Consider the following 26894-nt stretch of genomic DNA (forward strand, 5'->3'; position numbering starts at 1 on the left):
GCTCAAATGAAATTTACAACGGGGGTGGGGGGGGGGACAGGGGAGGGAAAGTGGTGGAAAATGAGGGAAGAGGTAACACCGTTCAAAGAGACATGTGCTCAGTACCTCCCTTCTGCCACCGTAAACCCTCTGTACATCACAATAAAATAAAATGTAAAAACAAAAAAGTCTATGCTCTGCCCCTATATCCATCTTCTAGTTCCCAAATGCCTGAGCAGTCAGACCTCTGCAGCTCAGTCGGTTGTGGGGCTTGAACTCTGGGCCTGGTCACTGTCCCTGCGCTCTTCAGCTCAAGGCGAGCACTCTACTGCGTGAGCCACAGCACCACTTCCGGTTTTCAAGTGGCTTATTGGAGATAAGAGTCTCACGGACTTTCCTGCCCAGGCTGGCTTTGAACCGCGATCCTCAGATCTCAGTCTCCTGAGTAGCTAGGATGACAGGCGTGAGCCACCACACAGGCTTCAAAGAGCTTTAAAAATTCAATCTACTAATGCAGGTAAATGGGAGACTTTTTATAAATATCACTTCTCTTTCAATACAAAATGGATGAAAGAGCTTCAAAGTGAACATTTGGCATGGCAGCTGTTAGCATACTGTTCTCTTTTATTCTAAAGCTGGCGGTCAGTGGGCATGTCTCTGGAGCTCGCTGGACCCTGGTCCGCCGGTGGACAGCAGAAGGAGTTTAAAGTACACATCACGAGTGTTTATTTTGGCCTATCACTGCTGGGATCAACCATGCTGAAATATAAACAACAGCTAACACTGGGCTATAAGTTTGTGCAGAATGCTTCTTATCTCTCAGGCTGGGTTCATCCTGTGGTCTCTGAGACTTCCAGGCAAGCTGGCTCCCAGACCCTTTGGATTTTTGCTTACTCCAGAATCTTAACCGAGGAAGAGCTCTTGGCACGAGAAATCAGCAGTATATAAAGTAAGTACACAGATGTAAATCTCTGTTTCCCTTGGATGGGGAAGGTGGGGCTGGAACTCTTCCTGTTTTGTTACTGTGCCTCGAGACAGAATCGCTTCACCAGAACTCCAGCTCCCTCCGCCCAGGAGCCTGGAAAAGCTATCCAGCCACTCCTTGCTCCAGAGTGCCGAGTGGTGGTTGAGTATTTATAACAGAGAGGTCAAGTGAGATATGTGTAACATGCGCATATTAACAATACATTATATACTAGTATATAAAACATATTAGTAATAACAAATGACTAATATCTGGGTATTAGTAAGTGCCCTGCTGGGTACACTATTTAGTTGAGTTGAAGGGAAATTTTGGATTTCTGGTGCAGGGAACTTAGTTGTTCCCCTCAAGGGTTTCCATCGCTGTCTTGGTTCTGAGACCACAGCTTGGGAGGTTTGTCTATCACATGCTGACATTTGGTCTAATTCGGAAGCGAGAAGCAAAGATCCTTGAAACCTGATGAATCTGTGCCAGTATGTCTTAATTGTTCAGTTCTTACAAATGTTTCATGCTCCATTCTTTGTGTTAGAGTGAACACTTCTTGATTTTTTTATGCTTTTTTTTTGCTAATGTCCACTCCCAACTAAACGCACTTGGTTCTAAATATAAGAGTTTGCAAATTACTTCTCAACAGCCAGTTCAATGATATATATGTTATACCAGTGGACGAACTGAGCCTCCTCCCTGGTTATTTCTTACGGAGTCCCCTCTGTCCTAGAGAAGAACCTGCTATGACGTGTAACTGGCAGGATGTGTGTTAAAGGGCAGCAGTCTAGAACAGGCTTTAGGAAGCACACTGCAGCTAGAGACTTCAACCCCAAATCATGGGCCTGCTCCCTCACAGGTGCGCCTGGCCTGTGCACCAAGCACCCCCACCCACCGCCCAGCTGGATCTTCCCACAGGTGCGCCTGGCCTGCGCTCCAAACACCCCCACCCACTGCCCAGCTGGACCTTATCTCTGATTATGTCTTTAACCCCATGGCCAACTTGAGGGCATATCATCGTATCATTATGTAATCTGTGTCAAACAGTATTCTCCCAACAGAGCCATTCTCACAATATACTTTTAACAGAAAAATAAACTAACCACGCCAGCATAAACTAACCAGAAGGAGTCCACATGCATGGGTGCATGAGACAGACAGACAGACAGACAGACAGAGCACTACCACAGTGTAGTACCTAACACGGTGTTCTGCTCTTACCTAATTGAAGAATCACACACAGCTTGATGTAGCCTTTCTTGTACCTTCACCCTGGGGTAAAAGGACTTAATCTTCTTCAGTATACTCGATACCATGGGTTCAGTATTTAGCTGGCCATTTTTTCATTTCATTTACAACAAGCCAATACTTATCAATGTATAATAAATAAATTAATAAACAGCGCATCTGAGCACCAATGAAGACACCGCTCTCTCCAACAAGCAGAGGGGAACCACGCGAACATCTGTTAAACTCCGGCTGATCAAGCCACTGGGAGGCGTGGACTGATCTCCCGACACCAACAGATAAAGTCTCTGAGTTAAACTAATTACTCAGAAAGAAAAGACATTTGCCTGGAGCTTCCCAAACATTTTCAGTTAGAGGGCTCCTTACTACACAAATAATTTCTTCACATTGTCCCTAAACCATAATTCCTCTTATTAAGTAGTTGGGTCTAATCAACCAAAGTCATTTAAACAAATAGTGTAAAAATGAAAGGAAAATATTTGTATTTATTCTTGATCACAATGAGTCAAGCATGGGATTCACGTGCCTGCTGCTGCCGCTTGACTTCCCAAACCTCGGACTGGAGAAGACATGACCTCCTCATTTCTTGTCCCCTCCTCTGCCTTCTTGAAGCAGCTGCCCAACCAGACGTCCCTAACTGGAATACTGTCCATCACATGCTAGCCTGTCAGAGGCCTTTAATGCGGAGTGCTGAACAGACCAAATTCCACTCTACTCTCCTCAAAATGCTCAGTCTCTCGGGCATCTCTGCAGAGTAGCATGAAGCCCCAGAGTGGCAGGAAGCCCCGAGCTCAGTGCCCATCCTTCCTAGGTGAGCTTAACAAATGGAGGCATGGCTCAATCTGACTTTATTAAACCACATATCTGCATTTTACTTCTCTGAAGTAGAGGGCACAGAATTCAATCCACAGGGGGATAAAACACAATCATTTCTAACCTTCTGGTTAAAATTTAGCAACTTCTGTGCAACTGCGAGTGGCGTCCCAACTCATTTCACAATTTTGTGTGGCTGAAGGCACTTTATTTGCTTTTTGTTATAAATTTACCTTTAGTGAGATAGCTTTAGTTATTTTTTCATCCGTTGAGTTCTTCTTTCATATTTACTTAGAATTGACAAGGCTCTCTTTCATTAAAAAATGATCGATTTTAAAGGAGCTAACAAAGAAATAGCAGGATTTTTACTGATTATCAATGTGCAGTCTAGAAAGCGGTGCTGTGGCTCAAGCGATAGAGCACTCGCCTTGAGCTGAAGAGCGCAGGGACAGCGCCCAGGCCCAGAGTTCAAGCCCCATGACTGACCAAAAAAAAATAATAAATCAGCTATCAATGTGCAGCGTAATAATACTTTGTGTTGTGAAACAGCACTCCTGCTATCAGCATGGAGGATGCCTTATATACTACTAAATAGAGTAATTAATAATAGAGTGATGGATGGCAGCCATTGACTAAAAATTGTTTTGATAAAAAGATAAGCCAGGTGCCTGTGGCCCATGCCTGTCATCCTAGCTCCTCAGGAGGCTGAGATCTGAGGACCATGGTTCAAAGCCAGCCCTGGCAGGAAAGTCCGTGAGACTCTTTTCTCCAACAAACCACTCAGAAAACTGCAAATGGTGCTGTGGCTTAAGTGGTAGAGCACTAGCCTTGAGCTGAGGGACAGCGCCCAGGCCCAGAGTTCAAGCCCCATGACCCAAAAATAAATAAATAAGATAGAAGGGGGAACACTTTTTCTGAGCAAGCACTTGTATTAAATCACTTTGGTTTCATACAACTATCAGAAATCCTACAAGCGTTTGAAAGCACTGACTTTCCCTCAAACGAAGGTCATCATTTACATGTCTGCTTGAATCCTCATGGTTGGCTTTTCCCAGTGTGGGGAATGGGTCTGCGTGGTTAGTGATGTACCAAAAAGGTGTTCTGAATCAAAAAGAAAACTCTAAGGGAAGAAAACCCTTTCCAAGTTATTTTAAGATTTGCTTTATGCCCTCCGTTCTTCTTTCTATCGCCCTTTCTCCCACCATCCGCCTCCTATTTCCCACTCATTTCTGTAACTGTCTTAAGTTGTTGCTATTGTAGCGTGGTGCATAGAGGGGTTACGGTCAGTACTGAGCACATGATGAGGGTCAGCTCAGCTAATGAGTGCATTTCTTTTTGAGCAGTATCACCTCTTCCCTCGTTTTCCCCCAGGTTTTCCCCTCCCGAACTCCCTCCTTCCCCCTCACCTCCAGCTCAAGTTGTATACTTTATTTTCAATAGAGTGTCCAGTGAGTGTCACGGCTGAATTAGTTCACACTTTGTCCCACTGTTTCTGTGCTCCCTTTATCCTCCCCCAAACACATAAACTGTACAAAATGTCCAGTTTAGCTTTCTATAAAAAATCATTTTTAGGTTCATGTTTTTAGTTGTCTCCAGTGGCTGATTCCAATATTCTATAACTTTGGAAATAAACCCAAAATTATCAAAGCAGATAATTAAAAGAAAAAAACTTGTAAAGATTTGAAAATAACACCTGCAGAAGAGAGGGTCGCATACGCTAGGTGCGATGCTAAATGCTCCTTCTGCACTCGCTGAGTGCACCTTCCACTGGCTAAGAGCAGTCATCCTTCTAGTTGCATATTGAGAAGAAGGAAACTGTGGCACAGAAATTTTAAATTACTCGCTCAAATGTGTCCATGATCATGAACCAGCTTTGAACTACAAACCCACACATCTGGCTCATAAGCCCCTAAAAGCCCCAGGAAGATTCTCTTCTCGTGGTAAGTTTACCTAGCTCATGCAAGAGGAAGATTCCATGTGACGTACCCTCAATGAGATGAGACAAGGCTATCAGTGGCCTCAAGACAAAACCCAGCAAATATGTGCTCAACTATTTCTAATTGAAAATCATGGGAGATCATGAATTAATTCACATCACCCAGTAAGAAATCGAGTCACTGCCAAAGATTATCACAACAATTATTACAGCTCCAGCAAGCTGCTGGGGACTGTGATAAAGCAGACCCGTTGAGGAACATGCCCTACTTTGGGGAAACATACAACCGTAGGCGGCAGTCAAGTTAATCAACAGTGCAGTGCAGCTCCTCCTGCAAGGGACACTGTGGTGGCTCCAGGAGCCAAAGAAAGGCAGGCTAGGGGCTGGGAAGGTGGCTCAGTGGTAGAGCGCTTGCCTTGCATGTATGAGGCCCTGGGTTCGATTCCTCAGCACCACATAAGCAGAAAAAGCCAGAAGTGGGGCTGTGGCTCAAGTGGTAGAGAGCTAGCCTTGATATGAAGAGCTGAGGGACAGCGCCCAGGCCCAGAGTTCAAGCCCCATGACAGACAGAGAGAGAGAGAGAGAGAGAGAGAGAGAGAGGGAGGGAGGGAGGGAAGGCAGGCAGGCAGGCTCCTGGCAAAATAAGCAACCCTGACCTGGGCTTGCAGAAGTCCTACCCATTCAACTCGTATTGCTTTCTGTTGCTTTCCTGCCAGCCCAGTCGGTGTTAGCAGCATCATGCAGTGTTTCCCCAAAGCTTGTGATGGCAAACCAACATTTCAGCACAAGTTACTGACACGGCTGTAGCTGGGACAATGCCTGCTGGGCCGAAGCGGCCCTTCAGTGTCTAGCAGGTGCAAGGGCTGCGTAGCTTCTCCAAAGCATCCACGGAACTGTCAACGCAGCTGGGGACGGGGCGGGGGGTGCGGGAGTCCAGCAGCAGGCTGCCAGCGTACAAGGGAAGGCCAAACAGCTGCCAGGTCGGACCTCAAACCAGTCTATCCTCTCTCACTTCAAGGAAAAATAAACAAATAAGGCCTAGCATGCGCCTTCATGGAATCTTGCTGACTTTTTGCTTAGGCGGGCCTAGAACTGCGAGCCTCCTGATTTCCGCCTCTCAAGACGCTGTGGTAATAGGCATGATGCACTACAATTGGCCAGGTATCTCAAATGTTCCAACAATCCTTAGTTCCTGTCCCAGCGGCCCCAAGAGAGGACAGTCCATCTGACCATCCGCAGAGCCTTGGATGAAAAGACACTGTTGATATGCGTTTCCTTTTCCTCCTTACCGAACCAGCCTGGGTGCTTTCAGTCACCCATCAACATCCTAGACAAGGCAAGAGCCAGCAGGGTCCTTGCTATACCCACAGTCCATCTGTCTGTCTAGAGCACCTTCCCTGGATGCGTGGCGGGCCTCTCTCCCGGGACGCCGTGCGCCCCCTGCTGACCTCCTCTCCAGTTTCAGTGAAGACACACCAGGGGGTTGCCTCACCCTCTTTCTTAACCCAGCTCTTGGAAGTGGCTCCTCGCCTCCCAAAGCGAGCTGCTTAGCTCCTGCTATCCTGCCGTGAGCACAGATGTGGGGCTCTGATCACACACGCCGACTTCCCAGTCATTGGATCCTAAAGGCGATGCCCTCTCACGAGATGTCTGCCATGTCTGACAAGTAGCTTCGGTGAGTGAGGAAGCTGACGTCTGAAGGGGTGAGCAGTCACCAAGCCAATGCCTAATAGCACGGCGATCTCAAACAGATGAGTCTTCACCTACCCCCACCCTCCAGCCCCGTGTCCACCTCCTGCCCAGGGAGGGGCAGTTATGTAGAATTCTTGATTATGCAGCATCTATCAAGATCTAAAGCATGACTGCTCCGAAGAGAATCTACTACTAGCTCTTCCTGCTATGGGAAGTAAACAGCCCTCCAACACTTTCACAGATGCCACTAAACATCTATTATATCATGATCTATATGCTGTCTTGGACCATGGAACACAGCAGAGAACAAAAAGATATAAAGTCACTTTGGTTGAACTTCTCTCCGTTTCCCAATTCTAAAATGCAAATTATTGAACTCCAGCTTTGAGGAGAGTTCATCTGTGGAACAAGGAAATAGCAAATGACCTGGCGCGCTATCTCTAATGAGCCGGACTCATACCTCCAATGAACTGCCAATAGGCTGGATGTAAGCCGTGCTCAAGTGGGAAAGCACCACTTGAGTAAGCAAGCTAAAGCCCAGTGCCCAGGCCCTGAGTTCAAGCCACACACACACACACACACACACACACACACACACAGAGCAAATGTTCAGGAAAATCTGTGTCTTTGGGGCACTTTCTTACGCTAAAAATCTAAAACTTTGGGCAGGTAAAATGATCTTGAAAACACTCTGGGAAGCAATATCTAACACCCTTTGATTTGTGCTCAATAGGTGTACTATTAACCATAAATGCTATAGGAATGTAGTCATGTAAAAGACAGAAACATCAATTTTGGAACCACTTTTACCGTAGCAATGGCTTACATGTATTGAGCATTTGCTATGTTCCAGGAACTCTCCTGTGTCAATTCACCTGAGCCTCGTAGAATGCGGCAAGGAGGCCACTGGTGTTTTCTCCATTTCCATGCTGCACAGAGACACTAAATAACTTGCCTCTGGTCACACAGCAGCGGCTGACGTAGGTGACTGTACTGTCTCACCGCAGTCCTGCCAGCCCTGGCTGTTCTCCCATGGGTCTCTAGCTGCTGCCCACAGTGGCTGTGCCATGCTCCCCAAAAGTCAGTATTGGCTGGAAGCAGGAGGCATCCTTTTTCCCCACAAACCCTCACTGGCAGCCCGTCTCACCCCTCCGCCTCACCCCGCCTCCCCTCCCCCTGTGCAGAGACCGCTGTGCAGTCGCGCAGCTGTGTGGTGGCAGCATCCGCAGTGGTCAGTGTCCTGGCTCCCAGTCCCAGCCCCACCCCACGGGCTGCTGGGTAGAGGCCCCTCCCCAGTCTGAGCCTGGCTGCGGGACAGGTCAACCTTCTCTTTCGCTGCCGCTCTCCCCAGCTCTAGGGCTGGAGCTGGGAGGCTGGATGCAGTCCAGGCCAGCCTGCAAGACTCTTCCAGCACAGGGTCCGGTTTCAGCCACTTGCCAGAAGCTACACACAGCTCTGATGCTGGGTGCCAGGTCTGAGTGAGGGGCGGGACCGTGACCAGGCTCGGGGGTTAAAGCGGTGACCCAGACTCTGCTTCCCTACACGCACACACACACACACACACACACACACACACACACACACCCGCGGAAATCCTCTCATCATCCAAATTCTTGCTCTTCTCCCTGGCTTGTGAGAGCCGCCCAGGGTGGGGTGAGGCTTTGTGAATAAAGAGCTCCGTTTCGCTTCCACACACACAGGAGACCATGGTGAAGCGGGTGGCCATCGTGGGAGCCGGGGTCAGCGGCCTGGCCTCCACCAAGTGCTGCCTGGAGGAAGGTCTGGAGCCCACCTGCTTCGAGAGGAGCGAGGACCTGGGCGGCCTCTGGAGGTACACCGTAAGTGGGCTTTCCGTTGCCTTTCATGTGTCACTGCAATAACAAGAGGCCTGTTGGTGTTTTTTCCCACAAGGGCTTATTCTGATAAAAGGCTACGTGTCTGCTCAATGCGGGGTCTGGGGAAGGGGGGCTTAGGAAAATATCAAAAGTAGAAACTAAGCATGGGCTGAGCTCTCATGAGACGCATCAGCAGCTTTATCAATGTTATCCGGGCTGAAGAAGAAGAAATGTTTCAAAGAAGCCCATAAGCTATGGAAGCGAAGTGAATGACGGGGCAGGCATAAGGAGCAGAAGCAGCAGAGGGTCTTCCGCGGGGCCAAAGACCGCAGGGTTTAGAACAACCACACGAACTGCCGCCTCCGTCTGCAGGACTGAGAGGCTCCCACTGGCTTTTCTGTTTTCCCTGCCCCATTCCATCTGTGTCCGGGCGACAGAGGGGTCAGAATAAGATCGGTTCTATGATCAAGCTCCCACAGCCTGAGCCATGCCAGTCTATGCTAGAAAAGATCAGAGTTTTTGGTTTTTTTTTTAATGGGTTTATCAAGCCTTTTTTTGTTGTTCCCTCAGAAAAATAAAAAGAGAGAGAGAGAGAAAAGTGATATCCTCTAATCTGAGCAGGATAACACTCTGGACTGGAAGGGACTGTAAAGCTCACCCTTGACTGGCCTGTATCCCAGGGGGTTTCAACAGTCCTGCTTCAGGCCCATGAGACCAGGAAGAGCAAGGGCTCTTTGAGCTCCAGGACTCAGCCAGGGGAGCATTTATACCAGATCTCTCCAAAACGCGCGCTTTTTTACTCCTTCCAGTCAAAAACATTTCCCATAAACATCAGATGTGCTAAGGAGAAAGTTGTCAGGCACAGTGAGAGAGAGCAAGTGTCAGATTCCCCAAGAAGCAAAGAGAAAGACTGGATATTACCTCCATCACAGAAGGAGTTGGAACTGGAATAAACTAGTGATCTTCTAACTCACTAAGCAAAGCTTTCAGAAAAGCTAAATGGTTTACTCAATACTTCTCCAGCAAAGGACAGCTTGACACATATAAAGAACTGCATACCCTAAACTGTCTCCAGGCACCAAATGTGGGCATTAATGCATGGAGACCTTCAAAAGAGGACTGAGTAAAAGGACACCCCCATTCCCATGATTCAAACCGTGTGTGTTCTGACAGGATGTAGAACCTGTCACCTGCCCCGAAGCACTCGCTTCTGTACTCAGTGAAGACACTACTCATCAAGCAATCCCCTAGCCAGTGGGGATTCTCAGATTTCTTCTTCACAGAGTTCCCAAGATCTAAGCACATCTAATCTATGAGTTAGCTTAAAAGAAGGTATGATCCAACTCAACTGCCCAAGTTTGGCTAAGGTAATTTCAGTTAAAACAAAGTGAGTCCAAAGAGCAAAGGTTATATACAAGTCTCTTGAGATACAAGACCCCCACACCAAAAAAAAAAAAAGTTCCTTATTTAGGTGACAGATGCCTAATAGTTGACATTAAAATTCATTAAGAATCAAGAGACATAGGTTCAGATTCGACTGTGTACAACGGGCGGTGTAACTTGGGCAGAGCAAACATCTACACAGAAAGCACTGCAGGGGACACACAAACGAGAAGGATTTGCCCAGCCCCGGGGGGTTGTCAAGCAGAAGGAAGAAGGCTAAGATCTTGCAAGTCAGAGCAGTGCTGTGAGCATCGGAATGGGAATTGGCTCACGGCCACCGGCAGGAAGCCAGGGGAAGCTTTGTGGAAAAGTTGGTGGAGGTGAGCTTTGAAGGATTTCAGTAAGCAGAAGAGATGGAGCAGTAGATGCCAGAAAGGGAAAAGGTGCCAAGCATGTTGATAACTAAGACCTTATTGGTGCATACGGCTTATGTAAGAGAAGCAGTGATAGGGAAACAGGTAGATGACTATCAGTTGCTATTCCGTTTCCAAAACAACGGGTAAGGAACATATTAGAGAGTCCTTATTGTGGTTGTTGCCTTTGAACGTGTGCATGATGCAAAAGTTCAAAAGCATTTGTAGGCAAAGTGAAAACCTCTGGATTGTAGGAAATGATTGAATACATGAGATTAAACTGAGAAAGGATTCTGGCAGAAAATGGAAGGAATGTAATTATGGGCATAGATGGAGGAGTTAGTTCTGGATTGTAGGAAATGACTGACCACACGCGATCAAACTGAGAAGGGATTCTCGCAGAAAATGGAAGGAATGTGATTACGGGCATAAATGGAGGCATAAGTTCTAGAAAGAAAGAAATGAGACACACCTTCCCCAGAGACTAGGGGAAGGGACAGTAAGCACAGGAGATAAAATGAACAGAGATGCAACAGCATGCTTGTGCACACCCCCCACACACACATACCCTAGAGGCCTGGAATTTTCTTTCTGGAAATCATGGCAGTGTAGAAGGTAAAGAGGGTTTAGGGGGAGTAAGTAGAATTGGAACAACAGGAAAGCAGAGACCGCCAGGAGCAAGTTCTATGCGGGGATGTAGGATGCCATCCGAATTTGGCTTAAGAGGACTGTCAGAGAAGAGCAGAGCTGACTGGTCAGCTGACACGTCTTTTCGCCTCTAGCGCCTCATTTATAAAATGAAAACAAGGAGCCAGTTTGAGAAACAGGTGAGTGCTGAACCACCAAGGACCTGAAGAGCCCGACCAGCCCCGTCTTTATTTATTTATTTTTTTTGGGTCCGGTTGTGGGGCCTGAACTCTGGGCCTGGGCGCTGTCCCTCAGCTCTTCAGCTCAAGGCTAGCGCTCTACCACTTGAGCCACAGCGCCACTTCCGGCTTTTTTCTTTTTGCTTATGTGGTGCTGAGGAATCGAACCCAGGGCCTCGAGCATGCAAGGCAAGCGCTCTACCACTGAGCCACCTTCCCAGCCCCAGCCCCGTCTTTATAAAGCAGACTTCCCTTGATATAGAAGCGTCTTGGGGACACTGCTGTAATACCTTGAAGTTCCCCTAAGCCCACTAGGTGACCTTGAGGGTATCTCTCAGCTCCAACATGCTATGAGTTTTCTGAGTCGTTCTGAAGATGTCCCTTTTCTCTCCTTCCGAATACTGAGAGAGACAGAGAGACAGAGATGCAGCATGGACACAGAGTAGGAAGCCCAGCCAAAGCCTGCAGAATTCAAGAACTAAAGCGCTAACGCTAACAACTCTGTGCTTGTCAGAGCTGCATAGACATAGTGTGGTTTCCTGGTGAGGTTATGAGCCTCCAGAACCCACGGTGCAAACAGAAGAGGCAAGACAGATACGCCAGACAGTTCCCGTTTCCAAATGGGAAGGGGCCGAAAGATAGATAAAGCGATTACACAAATCCCTGCCCCGCCCCCCACGCCGGCCCACCACAGTAAAAACATCACGGATTGGGCTCTGTCTCTAAAGCTTCAGCAATCATGGCAGGTCTCATTTGACTCTCATGTTCATACCATTTATAAATGTCTTCTGTCTGTCTGGAGGGGCTCCTGACAGGCTCCTCAGAAGCTTAAATTCTTGGGGCTCCTCCGTTTTCTCTGAGGCTTCCACAGCTCTTCTGTGACACAGACCCAAGAGCTGCCCAGGGCCTCCAGGGAATGTCTGACTTCCCAGGGACACATCTTATTGTCTGTCCTCTCTTCTCTTCCCTTCCCTCCCATTCTTCCTCCTCCCTTTGTTCTTCTGTGCTAGGGAATCAAAAACCCAGGTCTTTGCACACGCTGAGCGAGCATTCTTCCTCTGAGCCACATTCCAAGCCCTCTGTTCGAAAGAAAGAATGTTTCATGAAGAACAGGAGTTGTGAGCATTGTACATACCGACAGAAGTTCTCTGCCCGTTGCCGGTGGCTCACACCTGTAATCCTGGCTACTCGGGAGGCTGAGATCTGAAGATCACAGTTCAAAATCGGCCTGGACAAGAAAGTCTGTGAGACTCTTATGGCCAATTAACTGCCAGAAAAAAAAAATGGAAATGGGGCTGTGGATCAATGTGGTAGAGCACTAGTCTTGAGCTAACAAGTCCAGGGACAGTGCCCAGGCCCTGAGTTCAAGCCCCATGCCTGGCAAAAAAAACAAAACAAACAAAAAAAAAAGTTTTCTAGGTAGAGAATTCCTAGCTATGGCCCCTTTACATCTGTTTTTAAAAGAAGAAAAGAAAGACCTTTGCCCTGGTAATAACTCCCATTGCCAAAAATCTTCCCCAAAGAACACAGAGCTGAAGAAAGACAATTACTTGGGAGTTACAGAAGAACAATATGGATAGTATTTAACCTGCACTGAGAGGCCGGTGGGCACTGGTGTGGGCACCTTGTCACTCCGTTTCTGTTTATCCTGGGAGGTACCTGTTCTTGATGAAGCCACTGAGACACAGAGGGGTTAAGAAATTCCCAACACGACCTGATGAGAATGTAGATGTAGCCTGGGCCTGTGCTGGCAAGAGCCACACTGCACGCCCGGGCCTTGCCAGCTTCAGAACTCAAACCCGGACAACCTGACAGCGGCACACAGAAGCCCACCAGGTTTCTCAGCGGGCGACGGCGCCATTCTCACTGCACCGTTGAACCAAAGTGCACCAGAAGGCCAGGAACCCCACTATCCCCGTTCCCGTGCCCTCTGCTTCCTCTGCAGCCCGTTTCTCCCCCTTCTACCTCTCACTCATTTCTTCACCCTCCTGAGAACAAGACTCTGCTCCGAAATGGCCCTACCAATTCTCAGGGGGTCGTGTGCTCTCACACACGGGAGTGCCAAAGCAACTGGCAGAGCCTCCCAGGGACAGTGCCAGGAGGGAGGGCAGCAGCGGAAGGGCTGGGGGGGAGGGCCTGCGGGCCTGGGAATCGCTGGTGCAGATTTCCCCCTGAAGGAAGCGCGGGAGGGAAGGCCCAGGACCCACGGGTCCCATTGACAAGGGACACACTCTCAGACTCGCTGAGCATGTGCTAAGCACCACAGACCCGTGCACTTTGCCAGGACAAACAGTCGGTGGGAGGAAAGGGAGAAGAGAGCAGAGTTCAATCTCAGATTCCACCCTCAGGGCAAAGTCTCCTTAAACTCTGCTAACATCTGTGATGCATTACCGAGCCACAGGCTGCAGCATTTCCTGGAAGCTTTTCTTCTTCCCGCCCTGACAATTATCTCCTCCAGTTTGGAGAAACAGCTAGGTTTTCACCTCCATTTTTGTGATTTATTTGCCGTAAGATGCCTTAACATACAGAGTTCCCCGGATTATCTAGTTCCACTAAGTCAGATGCGTAAACACTTTAAAATGCTTTGATTTTTTTAAACTATTTTATAGAAATCTTTACTAAGTGTAGACCACAAATCTCTTAAGTCTTCCTTAAACAGTATGAGTGTGAGTGTGTGTGTGTGTGAAAGAGGAAAGAGAGGGGGGAGGGGAGAGGGAGATTTAGCATTTGCAATAGGATATTTCTTTATCTTCTTGGAAGCCAGAAACACACGAATGAAATTTCGCCCTACACTAACTGATCCAAAGTGTTTTCCGTCGGTAGGGGTTGGTTTCCTACCTATACCATAGCCGCGTCTCTCTTTACTCTCCCGTATTGGTATTATGGCTCCTTGTAACCATCATCTTGTTTCCATAACCCAGAGGAAAGCTGAGTAAGTCGGCTGAATTTTGGACCCTTAACTAATCACCTTCTATTCTTCCCTGCCCTCTCTAATTTATCTTTTATAGAACCAGAATTGCCTTTCCAAATCATCTCCATTTTTAAAGCATTCAATACAGTGCCATAACTTTTCTATTAAAAAATCCAAATTCCTTAACTTTGTACAAAAGCCTAATCTTAACTTTGCTTTTCCTTGATCACTCCAAGAATGCCATAAAACTAAAATACCTAAAAATGGCCCATCCCCAAAAAAGTGCTTACAGGCTCTTGTCTATTTCTATGTTTGCCTATACTTTTCAGTGATAGCATATGAATACAAACAGGTGAGTTTATAGAGGCTTATTTGTTACCATGTAATAAGTGAAATTATAAAAAAATAAAATTATGAATTAACAAATTATAAATTATATTATAAAAGTTAATTATAATTTTGCTGAAATCTAATGTTTACCATTTCCTTGATGAAGAAAATCAAATCCCAGTAGAAAAACAGCAGGTAGAATATTTCATCTGGGTCATCTGTAGTATCATCACTGCTTGAGACTTTAAAAACGTTACTTTCCTGTCTGTGTGTCTTGTGTGTTCATGCATGCATCTCATACCGTGCACTGTTTGCACAGGAATATGTGGAAGAGGGCAGAGCCAGTCTCTACAACTCTGTGGTCTCCAACAGCAGCAAGGAAATGTCCTGTTATTCAGATTTTCCATTCCCAGAAGATTACCCAAACTTTGTGCCAAATTCTCTCTTCCTGGAATATCTCAAAATGTATGCAAACCGATTTGATCTTCTGAAATGCATTCAATTCAAGGTAAGACATAAAATAAATCATCCAGAAGTATTCTCTTCTAGTCTATTACCTCTCCTTGGGCTAGTTCTGGGTTCTTCAGATGAGATGTCCATCATTGTTTTTAGTGACAGTACTGGACTGTGAACTCAGGGCTATGCACTGGCTAAGCAGGTGCTCTAGCCCTTGTGCCTGCGAGAGTTTCGTCCTTGCCGGGGTCTTATTTTATGCTGGGTTCAGTCTGGACTCCTATTTGTGCTTTCCTTTTGTGGCTGGGTTGATAGGCAGAGCAAAGCTAAGTACTGGGTTCCATTAGCAAGTAAGTAGATTGAATTTGGGACCCTTAATTAGTCTCTTTCTCTTTTTTTCCCCTGCCCTCTCTAATTTATCTTTTATAGAACCAAAATTATCTTCCCAAAACCATCTCCATGTGTAAGCATTTAATACAGTGCCATAACTTTTCTATTAAAAATCTAAATTCCTTAACTTTGTACAAAGCTTTCATAATCTTAACTTTGCTTCTCCCTAATCATTCCAAGAATATCATAAACCCAAAGTATCTACAAATGGCCCATCACCAAAAAAAACTGGTAATAAATGGCCTCAAATTGTGATCTCCTCATCTCCACTCCCAAGTAATTAGGATTATGGGCTTGAACCACTGCCCCTGGCTAATAAGACTTTTCTTAGGCAAGCACTCTACCACTTGAGCCATGCCCGCAGCTTATAATAATGGCTTTTCTGAAACAAAGAGTTGCTAATGCAAATGTAGAAACCTAATAGGCATTTTGAATATTATCAATCAGAGAACAGATGCATTAGGAAACATATGAGAAGCCCTTGTTCTCTGATATTTTTGAAAAGAAGGAAAAGGCAGCAAAGCCTCATGGTAGGTGAATCACCTTTGCCTTTACATTTGGCTTGTGCTGCATTTATTAAGTGCACACGTCTTGGAGGGGAGTGTTAGAGTACTGCCTAGCTCCCCAGCATCATGAAAAACAAATATGCTTTCTAAATCAGTACATAGATGAGGGAAGTGTATGTACTCAGTGAGCAAAGAAAGAGACTATTTGAACTTTGGACTACTCCTAGAAACACCAGGCTGCAGTTAAAATAGTTCTTCAGATCTGGGAAACTTCAGCAACGTATTCTGTCAGACCTTTCTTCCCTAGGCTAAGATAGTTGAGGCCAAATTTATGTTGTCAGCTATAGATGACCGTATCTCTGTTACACTTAACTATTGTTCAAGAGGGGCTTCTATTTAAAAAAAAAGGTTTCATATCAGAAAAAAAATCATCATAAAAAGACATCACTTGCAGGGAGAATTTGAGCAGACCACTTAATCACAAATCCAAGATTAAAATACTTTCATCCAAGAAATCACAGTGAGTCTGACAGCCTGATGAGAAGTCTAACATGCTGCTTCCTAATTGTGTTGTGTTTGTTCTGTGCTCTAGAGCTGTCGAAGTGTCAGCTGGCACGTCCACCAGCCAGGTCTTGAAGGAAAGTGGAGAGCTCCTAGTTGTGCCTGTGATTCTCTCTCTTTTTTCCAGACCAAAGTGTGCAGTGTTACCAAGCGCCCAGATTTCGCCACTTCTGGCCAGTGGGAAGTGGTCACTCTGCACGAAGGGAAGCAGAGCTCAGCCACCTTCGATGCAGTCATGGTCTGCACCGGGTTTCTTACTAACCCTTCTGTGCCGCTGGATTCCTTCCCAGGTAGAACATGTTCTGAAAACAACTTTAAATTGTCTGAAATGAACACCGACACGGGGTTGGGACAAGGATGAATTCCTAAGGCTCCTTCACTAAATGAAGTTTTAAAGTAACAGATTTTTTTTTATAACTAGTACTTTTCTAGTCAGTGTTTCAGTTTCAAACAAGCTATGAGAACAAAGGAAAAGAATGAATAACTGACTAAGCAGTTTCACGGTTCACTAAGATTCAGTGTCTTTCCTTACAATGAGAGAGAGAGCCAAAAGCTCTTTCGAAACACAGGAAGCTCAGACAAGTGACTTGAGTTAGCTACACATTACCAAAGTTGAGTTTGGAGGAAGCACAGGTCAATCTGTGAATAAAGAAAAAGCAATTTAATTTTTTCTTTACTTATTTGTTTTAGATGATCCTGGCAGTTGGCTAGACCTGAGGTTTTTTGACAGTGTGTCCATAGTCAAAGGGAAAATGAATCTTGGGGGACAAGTTAAGACATCATTGTGTCTCAGTTTCTTCACCTGGTTTTTGCATCCATGATTCATACTAATCTATGCCAGATTTCAAATGGGCTTCAACTCAAGGGAGTATAACATGCTATTATTTAGTTCATTTTTACCTGCAGTTAAATATTCAACAGGTTAAAGTTAAGGAAACTTTTCTCCAAGCCATGTAGCTATGGCCTAGAATGATCCCTACACTTAATCTTACAGTAAGTAATCATGTACAGCCCTTGGTCCCACATCTGCCCCAGAGATCACTCAAATCAGGTCAGAGTAGAATACAGCCCATCCTGAAAACTGCCATATGAATGAATTATTAACCTGAAAAAGAAATGATCCCAATGCAAGAAATTGTTCTCCAAGACCCTGAGGGGGGCGTAGCCTGCCTCTGCTGGACACACGCTCTGGAAGGGACTTTGGCCGTTTTGAAATCTTTCCATCTCTCAGAAGGGAGGGCCTGTCACGGGTCACCCCAACAATCTAGAAGGCTCCATGGTCCGGAGAAAACCACATTTATCCAATACCAGCCGTATATTTGTACTGGCTACTAAGATCACAGAAATGATCACAGCACGTCGCCTGTATCAGAGGCACTGATACACACCAGGGGAGAAATCAGTCCCCCTGGAGTGACCCCATCCCTCCCCTTCAGTACATCCACACACCTCCCACGGTCCTGGGCCAGCTCCAGAAGCGTCAGGTTAGAACTCACTAAGCAATATGTATTCTCAGGTTGACTAAGCCATCGTCACCGAATGAGATTTCTCCTCTGTCCTTCTGCAAGATAAGAAGTCCATAGTCCATAGAAGACAGACACGCAGAGTCTCATTTTTGCCTATTTGTAACCCAAAACAGCTTGATGCAAAAGGAATCTGTGGCAGTCTCAGGATCTAGAGATTACGCTATGACCCTCCCTAGCCTTTCCAGCTCCCGCTTCTTGGATGTCTTTAGATCCCTAGTATGGGGTCCCTGTACTGAGCTAATATTTGAATTTGGTGGGGTCCATGTCACATTCTAACTGTTCTTGATCATCTGAGGTTTTAACCAGGATTCAGGCTAGATTGCTCATGATTCAAGGACTATCAGATCTTGACAAGGACGCTTCCTATAAGCATACCCAGTTATCCCCAGAAAAACTAGGTATCTTGTCACTCTTTCTAGAAAAGACAGGTTCTGTGTGCTGATTGTGCCACAGGTCCAAAGCTGTCTATTTGCACTGACGTCTCAAGGGGCTTGGCACCAACAGCCTGAGATATCTCAGTAGCCCAGTGGAGGTGATCCTGGCGTCACCAACATAACCCCTTCTAGTCCGTGCCAACTCCGCTGACTCCCCAAATGGACCCCAAGCTATTGGCAGTTTCCAGGACTGTCAGAAAACTTCCACAACTTGTGTGGACATTGGGGAAAAAGAACCACATTTATTTTATTTTCCTCACAGAATTTAGCACACCGCGCAGATAGGCTCCATAGCAGATGTCCCAAACGAACGCCGCATTGAGACCCTGGTTCAGAGTTTCCTTTAACTTCTTTTTTCTTCTTCTTCTTGTTCATGAAAAGCTGCACAGACACATAAATCAAATACTGGAAATGAGAGCATTACCCCACTGACTTCCCTCAGCCTTTGAATGGCCATAACTCCTTTCACGTTCGTTTAAGGTGACTTTGGCCCTAAGAGGTCAGCTTGGTTGTTAGTCACTAAGTAGAACTAGAAACCCAAGGAGTAAGATGGAGTAATTTCCCATCTGTACACATAATTACATGGGATGAGTAAATAAATCCGATGACCTGCTAACTTCTTGAAAAGTCATTTATTCAGATTCCAGGTTTCCTCAAATGTGAGCATACTAGTCCAAGCAACCATATCAAAAGTGTGTTGTCCAAACAGAAAACATATGTATGTTTTATTTCCTGATCCTATACATTCTTGACTTGGCTTTGTTTTTCCAGGCATCAAAACCTTTAAAGGCCAGTACTTCCATAGCCGGCACTATAAACATCCAAATATATTTAAAGACAAGCGAGTCCTTGTGGTTGGAATGGGGAATTCCGGCACCGACATTGCTGTGGAGGCCAGCCACCTGGCCAAAAAGGTACCACCCTTGACATTAAGACTCCTGTCTCAAGAAAACTGCTTAATGCCCAGCTAAATGTTAAAGAAATAAAAATGCCTAGCGTGTAACTGATTTTTGAAGAATGTGTATCGATTACTCACAAAGTTTGCTGCTGCTGTAAAATTCCCATTGTCCTGTATTTCCCCTAAAAACACTTTCTATGAGTTCTGGTTTTGTCCTGTTCCTAGGCACCCAATGAGAGGACAGGACACAGCCCCACACTTCAGAAAACCCTGGCAAATTTTTCCTTCCTAAGGGCTCCCATTCGCCTCCTTTTTAAAAATTTTATGTATTTCTTTTGGATCCAGTCCTGGGGTTTGAACTCAGAGCCTGGGCGCTGTCTCTTGAGCTTCTTTTGCTCACGGCTAGCGCTCTACCACTTGAGCCACAGCCACAGTAGTTTATTGGAGGTACGAGTGAGTCCCGAGTACTTTCCTGCTGCGGCTAGCTTTGAATCATAACCCTCATATCTCAGCCTCCTTATATATAGGATGGTAGGCATGAGCTACCAGCATCTAGCTTTTTCCTTCCTCCCTGTGTGTGTGTGTGTGTGTGTGTGTGTGTGTGTGTGTGTGTGTGTGTGTGTACTGGGCCTTGAACTCTCTCTTCCTTCCTTCCTTCCATCTTTCTTTGAATTCCTGACCATGTCCCGTCTCTGTGGTTGCTTCCAGGTGTTCCTCAGCACCACTGGAGGGGCGTGGGTGATCAGCCGTGTCTTTGACTCGGGGTACCCCTGGGACATGGTGTTCATGACACGATTCCAGAATATGTTCAGAAATTTTCTTCCAACTCCAATTGTGTCTTGGTTGATAGCCAAAAAGATGAACAGCTGGTTCAATCATGAAAATTACGGTGTAATACCAGAAGACAGGTAAATATAACCTCTCTGCCCAAGAATGTTAGGAAGCCTGACTCTTTCCAGTCCTACATAGAAGCCAGGCAATAGCATGCAGAATTATGGCAATGCTTTTCAGTCATACAGATGTCTTAGGTTATAATAGCTTGTTTTGAAAGTGCTCAGTGAATAAAATTATATATTTCGCCTTTCCAACAAATCTTTAAGGTAAGCATCATTACACGCTCCCTTTTGCTCTGTGAAAACTGAGACTCGGCAACACTCAGTCACCTACTCTCGCTCATGCAATACTAGGTGGCCATGGAAAGTTACTTGGGCCTTGGCTCCCACACCAAGATAATGATTTGTCTGTGGCCTTGTAGATGAAAACAACACATCAGCATTATTTCATTCTGCTGGGAAAATCCTATAATTGCCCTTCACCATCTCTTCTTGCCTTGGTGGGTCCCTTGAGTGACTTAACTCACTGACAAGAGCCAAAGCATTTCTTCTTCATTCATTAAGTGTGTGCAGCGGGGGCTCCCTCCTGCTCTCTCCGCGGGTTTCCTTCTGATCAGCACGGGTCCCTGACCGAGCCACCCCAGCTGGCGTGCCGTCCCTCCCGTCATTTCTCTCTCTGCCTTGTCCTCACTCTTCCCATTGCGGCTTGTCTTCTTTCTTCTACCCCAGGCTCCTCCTTCCACCACAGCTTTTTCTATCATAAGTTTTATCTGACCAGAATGATGCCTTGCAGGTCTGAAGACATATATTTTTAGTCCTTTTCTCTTTGGTGTAGTAAATCCTGCGTCATTTCCAAAGTTTAAGATGATATATACATATATATTTATATACACATACACATATGTGCAACATGTATAAACATACTCACACAAACACAACTTCCTATGATCTTTCATTCTATCCAGTGTTCAAGGATGCTATTACTATCTCTATTTTATAGGTGAACAGAAAAAATCCTATCAAAACTGTAAAATTAGATCAAGCTCTGTAACATAAAAACAGTTGGAAAAGAACCCATGCTTACTACATTGTAATCCATGCTTACTGCATTGTAATCCATGCTTACTGCATTGTAATCCATGCTGTTTCCATGTTAACATATCATCTCATGTCTCTCTCCTTCCTTCCTTCCTTCCTTCCTGCCTGCCTGCCTGCCTCCCTCCTTCCTTTCCTTCCTCCTTCCCATTTTGGTTTTTAAGACAATGTGTTGCTATATAGTCCAAGCTAGCCTAAAAGAACTTTTTTTGCCTCGGCCTCCAAGTGCTAGAATTGTAGGCATGGACCACTACACACAGCTTCTTTCTACGCACCTATCACAAGCTCTGCATGGCTTAGTTTCTACTGTGTTAATCTTGTTCCTAAAGTTCATACAAGCCAGAAAAAGATGATTTTATCTGTGTTCCTTCTTGGAAACACGCGTGTCTTCCGTAGCAGCTGATTTATAGGGGATGAGCGCTGGAGGCAGCCCCCCGCAGCTCTTGTCAGATATGCGAGTCCTGGCTCACACCTGCCGGCTTTCAGCAGGACACTGTCTCCGCAACGCAGGGACGGCTGAATGCTGAAAACTCCGCAAGCGAGCCTGGAGCTAGAGCAACTCCAGCTTCCAGACTCGAGCAAATAGGCTGGCAGACTTTATCACCCTTGGACAGCACGCACCCCTTCATCAGAGGTTAACATCTCCCACAGCTGGCAGCTCTTATCCAGAACCGATGGGAAGGGGGAGGAGGGGCAGGGGCTGGCCACGGTGCAGATGTCTCCCCTGTCTGCATTTCTGCTCAGGGTTCAGATGAGAGAGCCTGTGCTGAATGATGAGCTGCCTGGCCGCATCATCACCGGGAAAGTGTCGATCAAGCCTAGCATTAAGGAAGTGAAGGAGAACTCGGTCATATTCAACAACACCCCGAAGGAAGAGCCCATTGATATCATCATCTTTGCCACGGGCTACACCTTCGATTTCCCCTTCCTCGAGGAATCGGTAGTGAAAGTTGAAGATGGCCAGGCATCACTGTACAAGTATATCTTTCCAGTGCATCTGCCGAAGCCAACGCTGGCCGTGATTAACCTCATCAAACCTCTGGGCTCCATGCTGCCCACAGGAGAAACACAAGCTCGATGGGTGGTCCAAGTATTCAAAGGTAAACGATAAGAAATCACAAGGAACGTGCTTTCAGTTTCCCATGTGATAACTTGAGACTACTCCCTAGCTCCTCTTCCAAACAACAAAATCATTCAAAAGCAGGAAACATTCGGTTTTCTACTGCATGATCTTATCCTAACAACTTGTAACATCACTAGCACCAACTGGATCAAAATATAGAAGCTGCCTGGGCGTAGTGGTAAAGGCCCATAGGCCCAGCAACATGGGACATAGAAATGGGAAAATCAGCCCTGGCAAAGTTAGCACAAAAAAAAAAGAAAGAAAGAAAGAAAGAAAACTAAACTAAACTAAAATCAAAGGTATTGGGACATAGCACAAGTGGTAGAGTGCTTAACTAGTAAGCATGAAGCTGAGTTCATTCTCTAATGCTGCTCTACTGCTGTGTGTGTGTGTGTGTGTGTGCATGTGTATACATGTGTCCACATATATACCCACAAATATACATGTTTCTACATAGTATGTATATACATATTATAAATAGATAGATAGACAGACAGATAGATAGATGTAATGCCATCCTGTTATTTTGAGCAGATCAACTGGTTGGATTAGAATTTAAAGGCCCAATCAAGTGATAAAGTTCAGTCAAACTAGCCGTGAGGTCGGGTTGTATCAGCTAGCTAGTGAGAAAGCTAGATGGTTAGCTTACCTTTTCAGCAGGCCACATTACTGCCAAGAGCACATCATCAGCCAGCTCAAGTCTGCATGCATTGTGGGATACTAGAAATAGAAGATGAATTCTAGGAAAGCATCTTCATCCATAAGCACTGAAATCTAAAGGGAAATTGCGTTCGTTGTTTACTTAATAGGTACCACTCTACTACCACCAGCGAGCGTCATGATGAAGGAAGTCAATGAGAGAAAAGAGAACAAACCCAGTGGGTGAGTGAACTGGGGCATCCCTTCTGAATCATAACTAAGCTTGGTGAGAGGGCCATAGCAGAGAGGTGGGACGTGTGTTGGAGAAAAGAAGGGCAGCTGAGAGTCGGGGAAAAGGAGGAGGACTGGTTTAATAAGAAGGACGCAAAGGGAAATTGAGAACTTGTAATGCCCCCAGAATCAACTCGAGCCCATAGCCACAAAGCATCACACGGAGATCGGTTAACAGCGCGTATAGCCAACCCTCACTGACGCGTACATTACTGGAAGCGCTAGCGCATCTGCCCACTCAACAAGTCTTGGTCAACTCTAGTGTTTCATTGGAGGTGTTGCTGTAACACGGAGGTCAGTCAGCCACGCCTCTGGGCCAGATCTACTCGAGTGGTTTTGCTTTTGATTTTGCAACACTTGAAAATTAGATGAAGTTCAAACCAAAGTGTCCACAGACACTTGGTTGTAATGTACATGCAGTTTCCAGCGGCTGCTCTTGTTACCACAGTAGACTGAGCAGTAACTGAAGACCTCAGAGAAGCTCAAAGCAGGGGGATTCTGGAGCTGGCCTTTTGCAGAAGGTTTGTGTCGGCTCTCGGGACCCTGTGACAGCCATTCGAGGGCCCGGGGTAGAGGAGAAAGACGTTCTGTCCTTGTCAGATTCCAAAACAAAATATTTCAATTATCTCCTCTTTATCCTCACACTGGAATACAGGGTTTTGTTTTGCCTTATTATGCAACTCCTGTATAACAAATAATTAAAATAACTACAAGTGCCCCACTCACTTAATCCTAGCTAGTCAAGGAGGCGGAAGATCAAGATTTAAAGCAGCCCAGGTAGGAAAGTCTGTGAGACTCTTACCTACAAAAAAAGTACTCAAAAAAGCCAGAAGTAAAGCTGCGGCTCAAGAGGTAGAGAGCTAGCAAAAGAAGCTCAGGGATGGTGCCCAGGCTCTGAGTTCAAGCTCAGGACTGGCATACACACACACACACACACACACACACACACATCCAACAACAATTTCAAAAACCCTGTTACACAGTGTAGAATGTTCTCGCCACAAGACAAAGCTGATGCTTCAAAGGACTCATTTCAGCAGGACAGAGCATTTTACCCTACACATTTTTGTGGCTCTTCGTATTACACAAATAAAGTAACCATTTAGTTTGGGAAAGTAGCATGAGACCATTAGAAAGCTGTGGATGTAAAGAAGAAAACATAGAAATCATTCCAAAATTTGCAGGACTATTTGTTTGCTTCAGACAAATGGTGAAAGATTTTCTTTGTTCTGTGATTTTCACTGTTCCTTTCTCCTGGTCTTCTGCTGCTGCTCCTGCCTGCCCCGTCCTCCTCCGATCAAGGTTTGGCTTGTGCTACTGCAAGGCTCTACAGTCGGATTACATCCCATACATCGATGATCTCTTGACGGCCATCAACGCGAAGCCCAGCTTGTGGTCCATGTTCCTGACCGACCCGCGGCTGGCCTGCGCCGTCTTCTTTGGCCCCTGCACACCATACCAGTTCCGCCTGGCGGGCACAGGAAAGTGGGAAGGAGCCAGACAAGCCATCCTGACGCAGTGGGACCGAGCCCTGAAAGTCACCAAAACTCGCACTGTGCAAAAACCCCCCTCTGCCTTTGACATCTCGCTTAAACTCTTTGGCTTGCTGGCTTTGCTGGTAGCTGTGTTCTTGGTTTTCCTCTGAGTGAGAGATCATCCAGGTGGTTTATCGACACAGGCTGTGCAGTGCTTTTCACTGCAGAAGTCTTGCCTTCACTTTATAAACCATGCCCAAAGAGCAAGGCTAGCCCTCTCTCCCTCTGCTATTCCCAGACCACCCCCCTCCCCATCTCATTATGTCTAAGGCTCGAGGGTGCACCTGAAGGCTCTGGAAGGTTCCAAGTCCATTTTAGGGACAGAGCTTTGCCAGACAGAATTCTGAACAGGTGTCTCTTTATCCATAAAAACTACTTTTTCTAAGTGAAGGAAGAGGTGATATCGAAGAAGCATCGTACTCATAACCTGACTTACAAGATTGTAGCTCCTGTGATTGTACAACTCCTTAAAAATAAAGAAGGGTTTTCTGGGGGGAAAATACTACTTTCATCCATCTAAACTAAAACACCATACCTCATTTGAAAAAAATTGGTTTGCACTAAGATGATGCTCATGTGCTATTAACTAACGAAAATTAAAAAAGAAGAGAGGAACCTGAAATTATTTCAAGTAGTCTTTTGGTTTGTTTCTCATTGTTGTTTCATTTTATTTGGGGCTCTTTTTGTTGTTGGTGGTGTTGTTTTCATGGGTTGGAGGAATAAAGAAGAAGAGGAGGAGTGTGTCAATAAAGCCAATAAAAGAGGCAGCACAGGGCTGGGAAGGTGATTCAGTGGTAGAGCGCTTGCCTTGCATGCATGAAGCCCTGGGTTCGATTCCTCAGTACCACATAAACATAAAAAGCCAGAAGTGGCACTGTGGCTCAAGTGGTAGAGCACTTGCCTTGAGCTGAAGAGCTGAGGGACAGCGCCCAGGCCCAGAGTTCAGACCCATGACCAACCAAAACAAAACAAAACAAAACAAAAAAGAGGTAGCACAGAGCTAATCTGAGATTTTTTTCCAAGGAATGTACTTACATAGAAATGCTTATTATTCTCAATCAAACCAGCACTCCAGCTAGTGTACTAAACACTCAAGTCAGACCTACTCCATAGAGAACTACTATGTTGAGTGGGAAAACAGCTCCCAGGTAGAGCATTGTTCAGCATGCACAAAGCAGGTCCTGGGTTTGAGCCTAGCCCTTCAAGGATGGAAGGAAGGAGGGAGGGAGGAAAGGAGAAAGAGAGTAAAGGAGGCAGGGAAAGACAATCAACTCTACCTGCTTTTAGAAGCAGCCTCTAACAATCTAAGAAAAAAGATCTGCTCAGATCTGAGTCAACCTCTAGGTCTGAGTCAACCGAATTCAACTGGAATTCATGAGAGACATAACACAGCCAAGAAGACTTGAATTAAGAGAGAGAAGAAAAAGGAAGAGGGAAGAAAACCAAAGCAAACACCACGTAAGAGCAGTTTTTGACCAAATTCAACCCAGGCCATCTCACGATTACCTGTGATAAAAATGTGGCACCAGCCAGGAAAGCTCCGCCACACTTCACCTGCCTCATGGCTCAGACGGCAAATCTCACCTCACAACGAGGCTCACGGACTGGCTGAAGAAGAGGATCAGGGAACTACAGAGACTGGCAGGCTTGAGCTCCGGAGGTACATACAGGTACACGCAACCGCTTCTCCTCGGCATTCCCAGTATGATGTCATCTCCTAATATTCCTCCTGAACTGCTCCACTGCGGCGCAGAGACGCCAAGGAAAATGTGTCCCCGCAGAATTCACTGTCATTACCGGACGGGCTTGTCTCTGGAAGATGAAGAAAGAAGGGGCATCAGTGTCCAGGGCTAGACGAAGTCACATGCAGGTCACAGTGGCCGAGCTGATGTGAACATTGTCTACTTCTTAGGGCGACTCAGTATGCAGTCCGACAGCTGTCCGATGTCTGGAGCAATGCAACTAACTCTGACCTACAACCTCTCAGCCATGAGATGGTCAAGGCAGTCAGTACTTGGTCAAAGAGGCCACTTCTAGTCGCGCTCCTGCTTCCAACCAAAGAAAAGCAAATGAGCTCTCCACAAGAAGCCCTAGACAATGCCTTGCTTCTAGTCCACCTCCTTCTGCCAGGGGAAGGATACCTGAACTTGCCATGTTTTTACTATTAAAAAAAAGGAACCCCAGCTAGGAGGGAGGAGGAGATGAGAAGCCAGACAAAATGTTAGCCAAACTTCCCT

The 26894-nt window shown here is 46.0% G+C and overlaps 1 protein-coding gene across 1 annotated transcript; it reads left to right on the forward strand.

Moving 5' to 3' along the window:
* Positions 1-729: 729 nt before the first annotated feature.
* On the forward strand, positions 730-25288 carry Fmo1 (flavin containing monooxygenase 1). The gene is made up of 9 exons (XM_013015779.1): positions 730-928; positions 8336-8473; positions 14693-14881; positions 16411-16573; positions 19015-19157; positions 19850-20049; positions 21814-22169; positions 23002-23074; positions 24425-25288. Exons 2-9 carry the CDS (start codon positions 8342-8344, stop codon positions 24765-24767), a joined length of 1599 nt encoding a protein of 532 aa, XP_012871233.1. The 5' UTR covers positions 730-928; positions 8336-8341; the 3' UTR covers positions 24768-25288.
* The last annotated feature ends 1606 nt before the right edge of the window (positions 25289-26894 follow it).

Source organism: Dipodomys ordii, unplaced genomic scaffold (assembly GCF_000151885.1).
Source record: "Dipodomys ordii isolate 6190 unplaced genomic scaffold, Dord_2.0 Scaffold27, whole genome shotgun sequence".
Classification (NCBI taxonomy): Eukaryota; Metazoa; Chordata; class Mammalia; order Rodentia; family Heteromyidae; genus Dipodomys; species Dipodomys ordii.